The sequence below is a fragment of the Ranitomeya imitator genome, chromosome 1 (assembly GCF_032444005.1).
Source record: "Ranitomeya imitator isolate aRanImi1 chromosome 1, aRanImi1.pri, whole genome shotgun sequence".
NCBI lineage: Eukaryota > Metazoa > Chordata > Amphibia > Anura > Dendrobatidae > Ranitomeya > Ranitomeya imitator.
In genome coordinates, this window is record NC_091282.1 from 1,140,334,610 (window position 1) to 1,140,349,750 (window position 15,141).

General features: G+C 41.0%; 1 protein-coding gene across 1 annotated transcript in view; it reads right to left on the bottom strand.

Moving 5' to 3' along the window:
• Window positions 1–6,397: 6,397 nt before the first annotated feature.
• The window catches only part of SHISA3 (shisa family member 3), a 40,112-nt gene continuing 31,368 nt past the window's right edge, over window positions 6,398–15,141 (bottom strand). The window contains exons 2-4 of the mRNA XM_069744532.1: window positions 9,783–11,899; window positions 6,584–6,668; window positions 6,398–6,474 (exon numbers count right to left, since the gene is read on the bottom strand). Coding sequence (XP_069600633.1) covers window positions 11,472–11,899 — 428 coding nt within the window. The 3' untranslated portion in view covers window positions 6,398–6,474; window positions 6,584–6,668; window positions 9,783–11,471. The remainder of the gene's footprint in view (window positions 6,475–6,583; window positions 6,669–9,782; window positions 11,900–15,141) is intronic.

The following is a 15,141-nucleotide window of genomic DNA, read 5'->3' on the forward strand; positions in this document are numbered from 1 at the left end:
GACTCATCAGACCAAAGCACAGATTTCCACTGGTCTAATGTCCATTCCTTGTGTTGTTTAGCACAAACAAGTCTCTTCTGCTTATGGTCGAAACGTCGCTTGTGCTTTATGGCCGAATAAAGGATTTATTTTAATCTATACACCCGGTGGAGCGCTGTTCCTTTGTGCAGACTGTGACGTGTTACCCAGGTGGGTTCCCTGGATATGGAACGTGCGCCCAAATAAGGGAGTGCTGTCTGTCATCTACACTTGATTTATGCTGGACTGAACCCGGACGGACCTGCACCTCAACCACCATTAAGATGGAAGGTAATATAATGTCAGAGATGGGTGACTCTGATATGGCCAGAACTTTTTCTTATACCGATGATGATGCAACACGGATATTGTCTGGTTCAACTGTGGACACTACGTTTTTAAATAAGCCAACTACTGATATGTTGAAAAAGCGGTGGGAGAATGAGAAGAGAAAATTAATTTCACTTGAGCTCCATGCTATTACATTGACGGAGTACTATAGAGTGAAAAGAATCCCACGGGGGTTACGCCCACATCTTAGGCCAACCCTTTTTCCTGAGAATACGCAATTCTGTGCAAAATTTGAGGCCATCTCCAATAAATTTGCATTTGATATGATGCTATTGAACATTGAATTTCTAAACAAAGAAATGGAGATGACCAGAAAGAACATTGTTGAATGGGAAGACCAGCTTACCAAAGAAATGGCAACACAGGATTGGAGTTTCCTTAAAACCAAAATGGAGGAGAATTTGATTAAATTTAGATCCGATATAGAAACCACAAAAAGAACTAAGTGGTTTAGGGATATGGAGGACTATAAAGGAGGTCGGGTTTTTGCCTGGCAAATGAGATCTAATCCATTTCCTAAGAATAACAAAGGAGCGAATATGCCACCGAGACGTAAAAGGAGACAACAAACACGTAAATACTCCAACTTTGGGTTCACCATAGCTGAATCCGATTCTACGGATGATTCTACTGCAGGGGGCAGTAGAGGAGCACATTTTTTAGAACCAGCCAGGATGGACAAAACTACTCCAGGAAACGGAGGCGGAGAGGGGGTCGGAAACACAGAAAACAAGGGACTTTCCAGGGAACAGAAATCAGGGAGGACAATGGCAATGAGAACAAGGAATATGAAGAATCCATGACAGATGGTCATGACCTAGTGGTAAATATTTCTTCGATTGTTCTATCAGAGACTGAACTTAAAGTTATATCTAAAGGACTGTCGTTTTGTCCATCCAGTCATCCAGACTGGTTTGGTATTGAAATTGATTTGCAGGCATTTTTTAGAAGGCTGAGGTTATCATATTTTTCTGATAAGACTGAGAATTATGATGTGGGTGAATCTATACAAGGTTTTTCACTTAGAGAATTGGGCCTATATAATAAGAGTTCTTTCCAGCCACCTGCTAAGAATCACTTTGTAGAGTCCTATATAGAATTAGTTCAGAAAGAAATTTACCACTTGAAAAATACATATAAACCTGCTGCATATCATAATATGACTACATTAGAGAGGAAGGCTGTTAATGATCTAGCCAATAATACTGCAATAACCATCAAAAGGGCCGATAAAGGCGGAGCAGTGGTTATAATGGATAGCCTTAAGTATAAGGCAGAAATATGTAGGCAGTTGGGAGACCATCTTGTGTATGAGAAATTAACATGTAATCCCACTGTACGATTCCAGAGAGAACTACAGCTTGTGATCAGTGACTCCCTGGCCATGGGATTGATTGATCACAAGCTGTCTGAGTTTCTGACTGTTGAAGCACCGGTTATACCCGTGCTATACGTGTTACCTAAAATCCATAAAGATCTGGAAAACCCCCCCGGAAGACCTATTGTCTCCGGGAGGGGTTCACTGTATAGTAAAACCGCAGTGTTCCTGGACAAGGTATTACGTCCTTTTGCGATGTCGGCACGGTCATTTGTGAGGGACACAGGTGACTTCCTTGAAAAAATTGAGAATTTGATGGTATCTGAATCAACCATTTTGGCATCGTTCGATGTGACGTCATTGTATACGTCAATCGAGCATGACAAAGGATTAGAGGCTGTTCGATGTGCGCTGTCGGGCTCTGACGTGGCCCCGGAGTGTGCACAGCTTGTCCTCACACTGTTGGAGCTCATCCTGAGGAGGAATTATTTCCTCTTTGGTGATGAGTTCTTCCTTCAGTTAAGAGGTACCGCCATGGGGTCTAATGTGGCCCCCACTTATGCCAACATTTATATGGCGGTATTTGAGGACAGGTTTGTGTACCATTCCATCCTTTGGCGCCACGTCAGAGCCTGGTGGCGCTACATCGACGATATTTTTGTTGTATGGGAGGGGAGTTTGGTCGACCTAGAGGGGTTTCATGTCAATCTCAATTAGATTTATCCAGAATTGCAATTTACTTTGTCATATTCGACTTCACAGATTCAGTTTTTGGACACTTTAGTCTATAAAAATGGAGGTAGGTTAAAAACGGACATTTTTATTAAGGATACGGATAAAAATAGCTTATTGTCATTCAACAGCAACCATCCTAGAAGGATGGTGGATTCGCTCCCATGGAGCCAATTATTAAGGGTACGAAGAATTGTATCTGATGATAATTTAGTAGACCAACGGTTGGAGGACATGTGTTTGAAATTTGTGGCTAGGGGCTATCCAAGAAAAAATGTGGAGGCATTTAAAACCAAAGCCCGAAATTCAACGAGGGATAGTGTCCGTAAGAAAGTCTCCTCCAAAAACGGATGTGATCGCATTCCTTTTGTTTCCACCTACAACTCTGTGAGTAATCGGATTGGTGGTGTAATAAAAAAACATTGGGCCCTCTTACAACGGGGTTTACCACAGGTGTCAGGTTTTAAATTGCCCCCCATGATGTCTTATAGGAGGGGTAAGAACTTAGGGGACAGACTAATGAGATCTGATTTTGGGTCCTCTAAAAATGTGGTTCAGAAAACATTGAGTACACCGAAACATGGGAATTTCCCATGTCTCGGATGTGCTTGCTGCAATAACATGTTGAAGGGTGACCATTTTTGTCATCCCCACACTGGGAAGAAATTTTATTTAAAGGAGAGATACACATGTCTGTCCAGTTATGTTATCTACATGATTACCTGTCCCTGTGGACTCGCCTATATTGGCGAAACAACTATGGAGGTGAAGGCTCGCATCACCAAACATAAAAGTACTATCAGAACGGGAATCACTGAGTTGCCAGTACCAAAACATTTCATTGATAGGAAGCATTTACTGAACCAGCTTAGATTTAGGGTTATAGATCATGTTCCGGTTTTGAGAAGGGGTGGGGATAGGCTGCAAATGCTTAAAACCAAAGAGATGAAATGGATCTATACGTTAGGTTCGTTACAACCAGGGGGATTAAACATCGATTTCAACCTCCATGGATGTACCTATTGATTGGACCCCCCCTTTATGATATTATGTTTCTTCCCTTTTTCTTTTCGTATATGTTGCTCATCATGCTTTTAACATTTTGGGTATTTGTTATGCTTTTATTGTAACAGGCACACATGTGACAGTCGGTGGATGGATATGGTTGAAGATGTTGGGATGTATTAAAATTGGATGATTTACATGGATAAAGGATATCTCTATCTCTAAAGAAGAAGCTTCTCCAAGTTCCCGACTGCCACAGTGTGGCTGTTATGTATTTTATTATATGTTCACTATGGTGGCTATAGATTTAGTATATTTTGCTATTCCTCGATCTATATTTATGCGCTGACTTGCTTATATAAGATTCAATTGGAATACATTCTATATCGGTGATCTCTATGTAATATCTCCTAGATGAGTCTCATTATTGATGCGTTTTTCTTTGATCCCTGACCTGCTAGTCGGTGCTGGGTGATGGGTGGTGTGGGCGCAGTTGTGCATTGCGTGTGGTTGGCTCCGATCCGCACGCACTGCGCCTGTGCCTGGGCTCCTTCTCCTGGATTGACTGGGGGGCGGGGCTTAGAGATGACGCGGTGATGTTTACCTGCGTTTCCGTGGTGAGCTGCCTGGCTTGGGGATGTGTGGAGGTGCGGCACTGGCTTTCGTCACTTCCGGGCGCGGCCTCTGTCGGGTCATGTGATGAGGCGCAGTCCCGGTATGACGTGGCTGTGCCTGCGCCCCACTGCCTTCAGGCAGGGTTAGCGATCATGGCGTTGGTGGATACCGATAAGGGTATGTGATTATAAGAGATCATATGATTGGGTAAATCCTAGATGTTTTATGTTAGACTAGATGAGATTGGCTATGCTAGGCTTGGAACATCTGCTAGTCCCACACAGGAAGTTCTAGTCAGATGAAGGATTGTTTACTATGGCAACGTATATAGGCGGTGAGATCGAGGCAAGCTAAAATATAAACAAGCACTGGGTTTTAGTGTTTTAAGTGATCGTTTCTCACCGGTATTGAGATGAGGATGAACGTTATTATGTTTATATGTATATTATAATGCCTGATGTCTATTTTGTTTATGTTTACACAATGTTGTTTTATATTGTGAGATGGGCGGTACTTGTTAGCGATTGGCTCCCTGTGTGGTGTCCACGCTATTTAAGACCGCCTGTCAGCCATGTTTGTATGCTTGAAAAAGACCAGCATATGGTCGAAACGTCGCTTGTGCTTTATGGCCGAATAAAGGATTTATTTTAATCTATACACCCGGTGGAGCGCTGTTCCTTTGTGCAGACTGTGACGTGTTACCCAGGTGGGTTCCCTGGATATGGAACGTGCGCCCAAATAAGGGAGTGCTGTCTGTCATCTACACTTGATTTATTCTGCTTGTTGCCTGTCCTTAGCAGTGGTTTCCTAGCAGCTATTTTACCATGAAGGCCTGCTGCACAAAGTCTCCTCTTAACAGTTGTAGAGATGTCTGCTGCTAGAACTCTGTGTGGCATTGAGCTGGTCTCTAATCTGAGCTGCTATCAACCTGCGATTTCTGAGGCTGGTGACTCGGATAAACTTATCCTCAGAAGCAGAGGTGACTCTTGGTCTTCCTTTCCTGGGGCAGTCCTCATGTGAGCCAGTTAATTTGTAGCGCTTGATGGTTTTTGCCACTGCACTTGGGGACACTTTCAAAGGTTTCCCAATTCTTCGGACTGATTGACCTTCATTTCTTAAAGTAATGATGGCCACTTGTTTTTCTTTACTTAGCTGCTTTTTTCTTGCCATAATACAAATTCTAACAGTCTATTCAGTAGGACTATCAGCTGTGTATCCACCAGACTTCTGCACAACACAAGTGATGGTCCCAACACCATTTTGAAGGCAAGAAATCCCACTTGTGCCCTGTCAGGTTTAAAGGGAACCTGTCACCCCAAAAATCGCAGGTGAGGTAAGCCCACCGGCATCAGAGGCTTATCTACAGCAATCTGGAATGCTGTAGATAAGCCCCCGATGTTACCTGAAAGAGGAGAAAAAGACGTTAGATTATACTCACCCAGGGGCGGTCCCACTGCTGGTCCGGTTGGATGGGTGTCTCTGGTATGCTGCGGCGCCTCCCATCTTCATTCCAAGATGTCCTCTTCTGATCTTCAGCCACGGCTCTGGCGCAGGCGTACTTTGTCTGCCCTGTTGAGGGCAGAGCAAAGTACTGCAGTGCGCAGGCGCCGGGCCTCTGACCTTTCCGGCGCCTGTGCACTGCAGTACTTTGGTCTGCCCTCAATAGGGCAGACAAAGTACGCCTGCGCCGGAGCCGTGGCTGAAGATCAGAAGAGGACGTCTTGGAATGAAGATGGGAGGCGCCGCAGCATACCAGAGACACCCATCTGACCGGACCAGCAGCGGGACCGCCCCTGGGTGAGTATAATCTAACGTCTTTTTCTCCTCTTTCAGGTAACATCGGGGGCTTATCTACAGCAGAGGTCCCCAACTCCAGTCCTCAAGGCCCACCAACAGGTCATGTTTTCAGGATTTCCTTTGCATTGCACAGGTGATGCAATTAATACCTGGGCAAGACTAAGGAAATCCTGAAAACATGAAATGTTGGTGGGCCTTGAGGACTGGAGTTGGGGACCCCTGATCTACAGCATTTCAGAATGCTGTAGATAAGCCCCTGATGCCGGTGGGCTTACCTCACCCGCGATTTTCGGGGTGACAGGTTCCCTTTAATATCTGTGAAGTGAAAACCATTTCCGGTGACTTTTTGTTAAGTATATAATTCCACATGTGTTAATTCATAGTTTTGATGCCTACAGTGTGAATGTACAATTTTCATAGTCATGAAAATACAGAAAAATCTTTAAATGAGCAGGTGTGTCCAAGCTTTTGGTCTGTACTGTGTATGTGTATATATGTATGTATATAAGTATATATATATATATATATATATATCCTATTGTACTTATTTTGGAAGGCTGCTCTACTTTATTTTGCTTATCTGAAGGATTGGGAAGTCCTACACACGTATACCTTTGCTGGTTCCGACATTGTTGCTTCTAGAAATGTACAATCTTTCAAAATATGAAATTATTAAACCCGTAAGAGACAGAATGAGAAAAAAATTAATAACACAACAATTGTGTTTTTTCGGTCTCTGATAATTACCTTTTCACAACACCGCAGTTTCTTGCTATTGTCCCTTACTCTGTATGGTAAAATGAATGGTGTCACTCAAAACTCCATCATGTACCTAAAAAAAAAATAAGGCCTCGTACATCTGTCAGTGCAATGATAAAAAGAAAACTTATGACTATGGTACTTAAAAGAAAAGAGCATGAAAATGCTAAAAAATAAAATTGGCTGAGGAGGGTAAATTATGCTCTTTCCATTTATGTTGGTTTGAACCACATTTATTTTTTCACGCCTTGCCACCAATAGTAGATTTTTGCACAAAATATTATATTTCAAAGAGGTTTCTTCCTCATTACTCAGTTGTGACCGCACTGGATCCCATTAGAATTTTCTCTATTTTAAGGTGGTTTTCCCTTTTTCAGAAAACCCGACTGCAGTCTGTTTAAAAAAAACAAACACGAGACAACAGTGCTTTAGGGCTCATTCAGACATCTGTGATTTTTCTTGCACATAAAAACACTGTTTTGCATCAGTGTGTCAGTATTTACCATCAGTGTTTTATCAGTGATTATCACATAGGAAAAAAATAAATGAATAAATTACAAAACATCTCCCATACATTACATTGTGAATCACGGACCGCTCAGGGACTGCAATCTGATGCCATCGTGTGCTCTCCATGTTTTTGATGCACCCATAGGCTTGTATGGGTAATTTTGATCCATGACTTGGATCAAAATCGAACATTTTTCTGTGATTTCTTTGTGGACACACTATTGGCAAAAAAAAGCACGGAAATGTGCTTATCACCATAGATTGGAATGGGTATGTGTGATTCACAAATGTCTGAATGAGGCCTTACCATCCCTTGGTACAGTGCGAAGTTTCATTTCTGCTGCTACTCCCAGTGTCACATCCACGGCACTGCAGCTAATCATTGAACTAAGCGACTCGTGCCATATGCTTGGGCAGAGCTACTGAGTTCACTGATTGGCTGCAGCGCTACAAACAGGATGTCAGCCCTGCAGACAATTAAAGATACTGTGAGCAGTGGCAGAGACCAAGTTCTGGACCTGAGAAGGTTGAGCAAAGCGCAGAATCTTTTTTTCATAATGAAATCCATCTGTGCACAGAAGTTTACTGAAACCGAAAAATCCCTTAAATTTTGACCTACAATGGTGAATGGTGATCAGCTAAAGCAACATAATAGAGGACCTAATACCATGATTGCCACACAAATATATAGTCTATAACCAATTTATTGATCACATGATCCAACAATTACGCCTATCTAAATGGAGTTTGCCAGTCTCCTTACAGAACTGGTTCAATTCGTGGATGATGGTTGACACTTTTACTTACAAATGTTTATTTTCTGTTCCACAACAGTATTAACCCCTTAATGACCGCCAATACGTCTTTTAACTGACCTTAGATATAAGAGAATAGTATCCCCATACAGATGACAATCCATCATCTGTCGGCTGTACACTATAGCTGACAACTTGCTGCACCAGCCACGATCAGTATTTGCACCTTCTAAATCTGTTTAACCCCTTAGATGCTGCTGTCAATAGTGACTACATCATTATAAATGGTTAACAGAGCGTGGGGGCTTCCTCTTTATCCCAATTGGTGCCCTCAGATCATGATTTTGTGGTCCTGATGTTTGCCATGGCAATTCATGACCAAATAGCGGCCTTAGAGTCTGACGGCTGTAGTAATCTGTTTAGAAGTTAGCAACATTTAGGTGGTAAAAATACACATTTTCATTTCTGTCATACCACTTTGCATTAATTCCTGTAAAGCACCTGAAGGGTTAATAAACTACCTGACAGCAGTTTTCAATATGTTTAGGGGTGCTGTTTTTAAAATGGTATCACGTTTGGGGGTTTCCCAATATATGGGACCCCTAAAGTCACTTCAAACATGGATAAGTCCCTAAAAAAATAAATTTTGTAAATTTCTTTGAAAAAATGAAAAATTGCTGCTACATTTTTAAACCTCCTAAAATGCTAACAAAATAAAATAACATTTTACAAATGGTCCTGATGTAAAGCAGACATGTGGGAAATGTTATTTATTAATGGTTTGCTGTTGTATGACTATCTGGATTAAAGGGATAATCATTCAAATTTAGAAAATTGCTAATTTTTTAACATTTTTCTCAAATTTTTGATTTTTTTTATAAATAAACACAAAAAATGTTGAACTAAATTTACCATTATCATAAAGTAGAATGTGTCACGAAAAAACAATCTCAAAATCACTGGGATTTGTTGAAGCGTTGCAGAGTTATTACCACATAAAGTGACACTGGTCAGATTTCAAAAATTTGGCTCGGTCACTAAGGGGTTAAACTATCAACTGGTTTTGTTTATAGCTTTTCTATAGCATTTAACGCTGTAGTTTGGTTGTTAAAACTTTTGCCACGAGTCATCAAGACTGAAAAACGCCAGTGCACTAACGAACGTTGCACCAATTCATTCAGAGACGTGCACCTCTTAATGAATTCGGCATATCTTTCCGCTGCTTTGCTCCAAAAAAGAAATTTCCTATCAAGGCCTGGATTATTTTTTTTGTAATTAATGTCACTTTTTGGGGCGTAGATTACAGTGAACTCGTTGGTCACACCCATCCACGCTAAGTTCTACTCCGCTTTCGTAAATTGGCCAGAACTAGCCAAGACTGATGTAGAAATGCCAAATGTCACAGTTTCTGCACAATTATGAAAATTTTGTGACCGTTTTATGCAAGAATTCTGGAGAAAAAATGTCCAATGAGTCAACTACATAGACTGTACAAAACAAGGATTCCGTTATTTAGAAATTTAATTCCTTTTATTTTTTTGGTGGGGAGTTCGCGATTATGGAAAGTCACTTTTTTTTTATTATCCTTGATGAATTACCGTACATGAGATTTAAAAAGGATCAAGTTGTACTTCATCCTGTTTTCTTCTCTACCTTTTACCTTTCATCGATTCTTACCTTTAATCCTACATGTTATTCCTCTATCCTGTATTATGAATCCTATGATGCGTCAGCATAACATCACTTGACAGAAAGGGCTCAAACCATCTGTTGTGGTAACACTTTGTTTCCTTCTATATTTTCCTAAATAAACTAATAGATTATCAGTTTGTAGTCCGGCTGAACTGTGATCTACGCTATGTCTCACACTGTGCAATCATCATCATTATCTCTGATATGAGCTTCTGCCCACCCAGACTCACCCTCGTCCTCATTCCTGTGGAGAACTTATGTGGTACAGTGCATGCAGTTGCATCATACAGGCAGTTTTGTTGACTGAGATGATGACCCCCTTCAGAGAACAAAGTCATGTAGTTCTCAGGGTGCATCTTGTGATCACATGACCTAAATGAAGAGACACATATTATGACCTTCTAGAGAAAAAGGAACAAGTATATAAAGTAATGCTAGCTGAATTGGACTATTGACTGGATTAATTAAAACATGAAGTACTAGTTTATTAATTTGGAAGATCAGTTTTGAATCTTTCTCTTTTGTAGGATATTGAAACACAACTCAATTTTCAACACTCCTCAATATGGAAATTGTGTGAATCGACATGTTAATGATATGCAAATGATGAAAAAATGGAAATAAAATGTTCAAAACATCTCAATTTATTCAGTATTGAGTATGAGTACCACACAACTGCATCCAAGATAAAATCCGGACTCATCACTGAACATGATAGACCCCTATTCCACCCTCCATGAGGTCAGTGGAGCATCTGTATCTGGACGTCTGGCTTGTGTTTCGCAAGCACCGTCTGGTTTGTGTAGACGCTGTTAAGTAGGTTATGACCAATATCACAGTACAGAATGAATTACTATACACCATTCTTCGAATCTGACAACATCGTGTGGGCAACGCCATGAATAGGTCTTCAGGAGGGTGCGTGAAATCGGTTCTACTCCTGGGATTGTACAGTGGCATCATATACCGTACATTGCCTGGATCCTTCAAGTTTCCATTCCAGGTACAGTAGCAGCTCGTTGTTACATTGATTTAGTCATGGAACCTGCGGTTTGGCTGTTTCTTCTTCAGGAGCTGTTTTTCAATACGACAACCCCAGGCTGCATGCTGCCGGTGCTACTGTGAGCAGCCTGAGGGACCTAAACATGCTACCCTGGCGTGCAACATCTCTGGATTTGTTTAGCACATACATTTGTGATTTATTGGTTGGCAATTGCAAAGGGAGCTGCCTGCAATGGATCTTGATTTTCATGGCCGTGCGCATTCAGCGTGGCAGAACATTCCTCAGACAACCATTGATCTCATTAATAGCAGCCATGGTGTGTTAATCGAGATGTTTTGAGAATGTTGCTTCCATCTTTTCATCATTTACGGATCATTAGCAAGTCTATTGATCCTGTGATTTCCATAATGCCATGAGTTTTCCTTCTTGGTGTTCCATTTCAATGTTGTGGAGTTTATCTTTGTGTATTCAGTGTAGTTTTAGTGTACATTGCTACCGCACCTGAAATTATTTTTTTTGGGGGGGACATTCTTAAATTAAAAACACATCATGTCACGTGTTGAGTCAAGATCTCAAACTAACCATATTTTACTTTTATTTATTATGGTTTTTCAGTTTTCATGTAGAAAAATGTATGACCTATTACAAATGAAATGTATTTTAGAGAATCTTTACTGGTCAACAATCGAAAGCAATTAAACTAGTACAGCAGTTGTTGTTTTTTTACCAGTAGGAAAGAAAAGTTTCCTATATTATACACCTTCTACTGCACAATATTTCAGGTTTCTTTGCAAAACATTGTGCAGCATTATTTGTCTCTGCACAGAAATACAGAATTGTATACTCTGTATCATCCATCCTGTATTCCACAAACTGTCCACAAAAATAAAGGATTGATACTAGTTTCCAAATAGTCTTACTGTCGAAAATCAGGACAGTTCTTAGAGTTTCCATCTGCTTGGAGAGGATATGAAAAGTATTGTGTGGGCACCATAAATGTTGATGGATTGAGATGAATAGAATGTGCTGAAGAGTACGGAGGTGGGGGAGAGGTTACTAGATAACCAGGATCTGCTCTGGTGGAAGAAAGACGACGTACTGATCCTCCAGTAGAGGTGGAACTGGTTGCAGTGCTAGATTGTCTAGATGGAGTCCGTAGACTAGTACTGGTCAATATCATAGGTAGAGATTCAGGAGGGTAACTACGTAAGGTGAATCTCATCGGTTGTTGAGATGTCTGCTTCGGTCTCAAACATGTGCAGCAGTAGACAGCAACCAGGGAGCCCACGATGATGAAGGCAATGAATATGGACCCAACAACGAGGAATGGAACATATACGGGTTCTGCAAAATAAAATGTAAACATGTAAGATTATATTAACAGCTACAGACGTCATTGCATTTTATATTGCAGCTATTATTTTGGGAACAAATGTTTGTGTTTAAATGATTACCCTGATTTGCTTCTTTAGCTTGTTTGTATCCTAATACATTACAAACTGCTCAATGCCATTCACTGTTAATCCTGACACTGAAACCAGCCCATATTCCCCTTTCCTTACTTCATAACCCAAGCTTTAAATTGGGGTAAGATAGTGAGTTTGGCCGTGACACATGACGTGTGACGAAAGATCGCTATGTGCCTGTCATGCTCTTGGGTTTGAACCCTTGAGACCTTTTTTTTTGTGAGTCAGCCCTTCTGTCCGCCAAATCTCAGCAGACTCCCCTTTTTCGAGGTACTTAGGTTCTGCTATTCTGGCTGCCTTCTGTTTAGCTTAACACAAGTGTTTTCATTTGTCTGCCCTACCACCTTTCGGGTGTGGCTTTATATTTTATTTCCCCCTTGGCATTTTCTGCTGGTAATAGTATCTATTGGATATTCAGCCATTCTGCTGTAGTGTAAAGCCAGCCAGTGAAATTCCAGCTAGGATTTTTCTCTTTGCTGTTTCTGTTCTGTACTCTGTACCTATCCTCTTTTTGTTTATTAGGAAGTAGGCTGCATATTATCTAACAGCACGTACTTTATACATTATTTTGTATTTCATGGTTTATTTTACTCACTCTGGGATCTTTCCTTTTTCAGAACACTTTCCCTTGTGTGGGTAATTCACACTTTGCTCTGCCCTCCTGTTCTTTAGGGGGAACTTGAAGTTGTCGACGGCCTTTCAGGCAGTATAGGTCCGAGGTGCCATTTTCTAGTTTGTGATTAGCGCTATGTTTGCTCACGCAGGAACCACTAGGGACTGTGGGGTCAGAATCTCTAGTCTGTACAGTAACTGGCAGTTACAATTTTGTTTCAGCTTTATCTATTGTCCCGAGTGCGTTGCTACTCTAGCATAACAGTGCAATGTCAACATCACAGCAAAATGCAAGGTGAATGGAGTTGCATTGTAACAAGCAAGTTGCAAAATGTCAGATCCAGTTTTTTTGGTGACTTGCTTGTGGTGGTCATGGTACACTAGGGGTGCAATGCAACCCCATTCACCTGCATTATGTTGCAGTGTAGCAGTGACATGTGACGCATCCAAAGTCACTGTGTAACCCCAGCTTAACTCAAATTTTATATGATCAAAATTGATTTCATGTTCAGAAGACAGACGTGAATGAAGACAGGGTCAATGGGGAGCCAAACTATTGATTGACATTGAACTGCACTGAGCAGCTTGCAATGTATTATAACACATAGGTGTCTAGAGTGGATATTCAAGACAAAGTAGAGTTTAGAAAAAAGTCATTCCTGTGTCATCTAATCTGCTGAGCTGATAAATATAAGACTGCAAATTGGGAAAAACCGCATTTTTAGAACTCTCGTTTGCGCTCATAATTATAAAAAGTTCTATAAAAGACCTTTAAAGAAAACTTTAACCCAATATTAGGACAAAGGAAGAGTTCATGAAAACATATGAGAAAAATAAATTGATTTAAACAAGAAAGCTAGAAGTAGGACATGATGGTGATGCCTAGCCTTTAAAAAAGCAGCAGAGAATAGGCAGGATGAGGGAAGCCGAATGGGTGGATAAGAAAGGTAGTTAGAGACGGAGGTAAGAAGTGGGGTAGAAGTGTAAGTCTATGATCGACTTGATGAAAAAAATGCACTCAATTTAAACCAGTCTTATTTCCAGATTAATAATGCACCTCATTGCTTTCATGTATTATACTACTGAAGTGAGTTATGTAGCTGTGAAGTGAATTGAAGGTTTTCTACAGTTCCCGTGGCCTGCACCCTACTGATTGCCTGACTCTTATGTCTCATCTATTCAGTGCCGGCTGCTAAGCTACCTGAGCCTGTGAGCAGGAAGTGAACACTTTCACACCATAAATAATGAGGCAACGTTCCGTTCCAACATCAACACATGGGCGGGAGGAGAAACACATGTATAAAACATGCTGCAAAATCTCCTTCACCTACACAAGTCACATCTGCAACGTCTCCATATTTAGTCCAGGTGACTGCATCCTTGGGGCATGACTGGCATATTTTCCAAAGCCAATTCAAACATTAAATGAAAAGCCATGAATTCACTAAAAATGTTTGCATTCTGTATCAGAAGTAAGGGTTTTATTTTACCAAAACCAGAGCTACCTAGAGTTCTGTATCACTGATCCTTCGTAGAGAAAGGACATGTCACCACAAGATCAAGGGAGTACATCCCAGAGAGGCAGACCAGGTGGGCACTATTGGCCCCTAGTAAGAGGAGGCCCACCCCGGGTTAATCGAGTGTCCTTAGAGAAGGCTTGTCACTTATTTTCTTCCCATTGCTCTCCTGAGTATATACAGTTAGGTCCATATATATTTGGACAGAGACAACATTTTTCTAATTTTTGTTCTAGACATTACCACAATGAATTTTAAACTAAACAATTCAGATGCAGTTGAAGTTCAGACTTTCAGCTTTCATTTGAGGGTATCCACACTAAAATTGGATGAAGGGTTTAGGAGTTTCAGCTCCTTAACATGTGCCACCCTGTTTATAAAGGGACCAAAAGTAATTGGACAGATTCAATAATTGTAAATAAAATGTTCATTTTTAGTACTTGGTTGAAAACCATTTGTTGGCAATGACTGCCTGAAGTCTTGAACTCATGGACTTCAAAACACGCTGTGTTTCCTCCTTTTTGATGCTCTGCTAGGCCTTCACTGCGGTGGTTTTCAGTTGCTGTTTGTTTGTGGGCCTTTCTGTCTGAAGTTTAGTCTTTAACAAGTGAAATGCATGCTCAATTCGGTTAAGATCAGGTGACTGACTTGGCCATTCAAGAATATTCCACTTCTTTGCTTTAATAAACTCCTGGGTAGCTTTGGCTTTGTTTTGGGTCATTGTCCATCTGTAGTATGAAACGACGACCAATCAGTTTGGCTGCATTTGGCTGGATCTGAGCACACAGTATGGCTCTGAAGACCTCAGAATTCATTGGGCTGCTTCTGTCCTGTGTCACATCATCAATAAATACTAGTGACCCAGTGCCACTGACAGCCATGCATGCCCAAGCCATCACACTGCCTCCGCCGTGTTTTACAGATGATGTGGTATGCTTTGGATCATGAGCTGTACCACGACTTCACCATACTTTTCTCTTTCCATCATTCT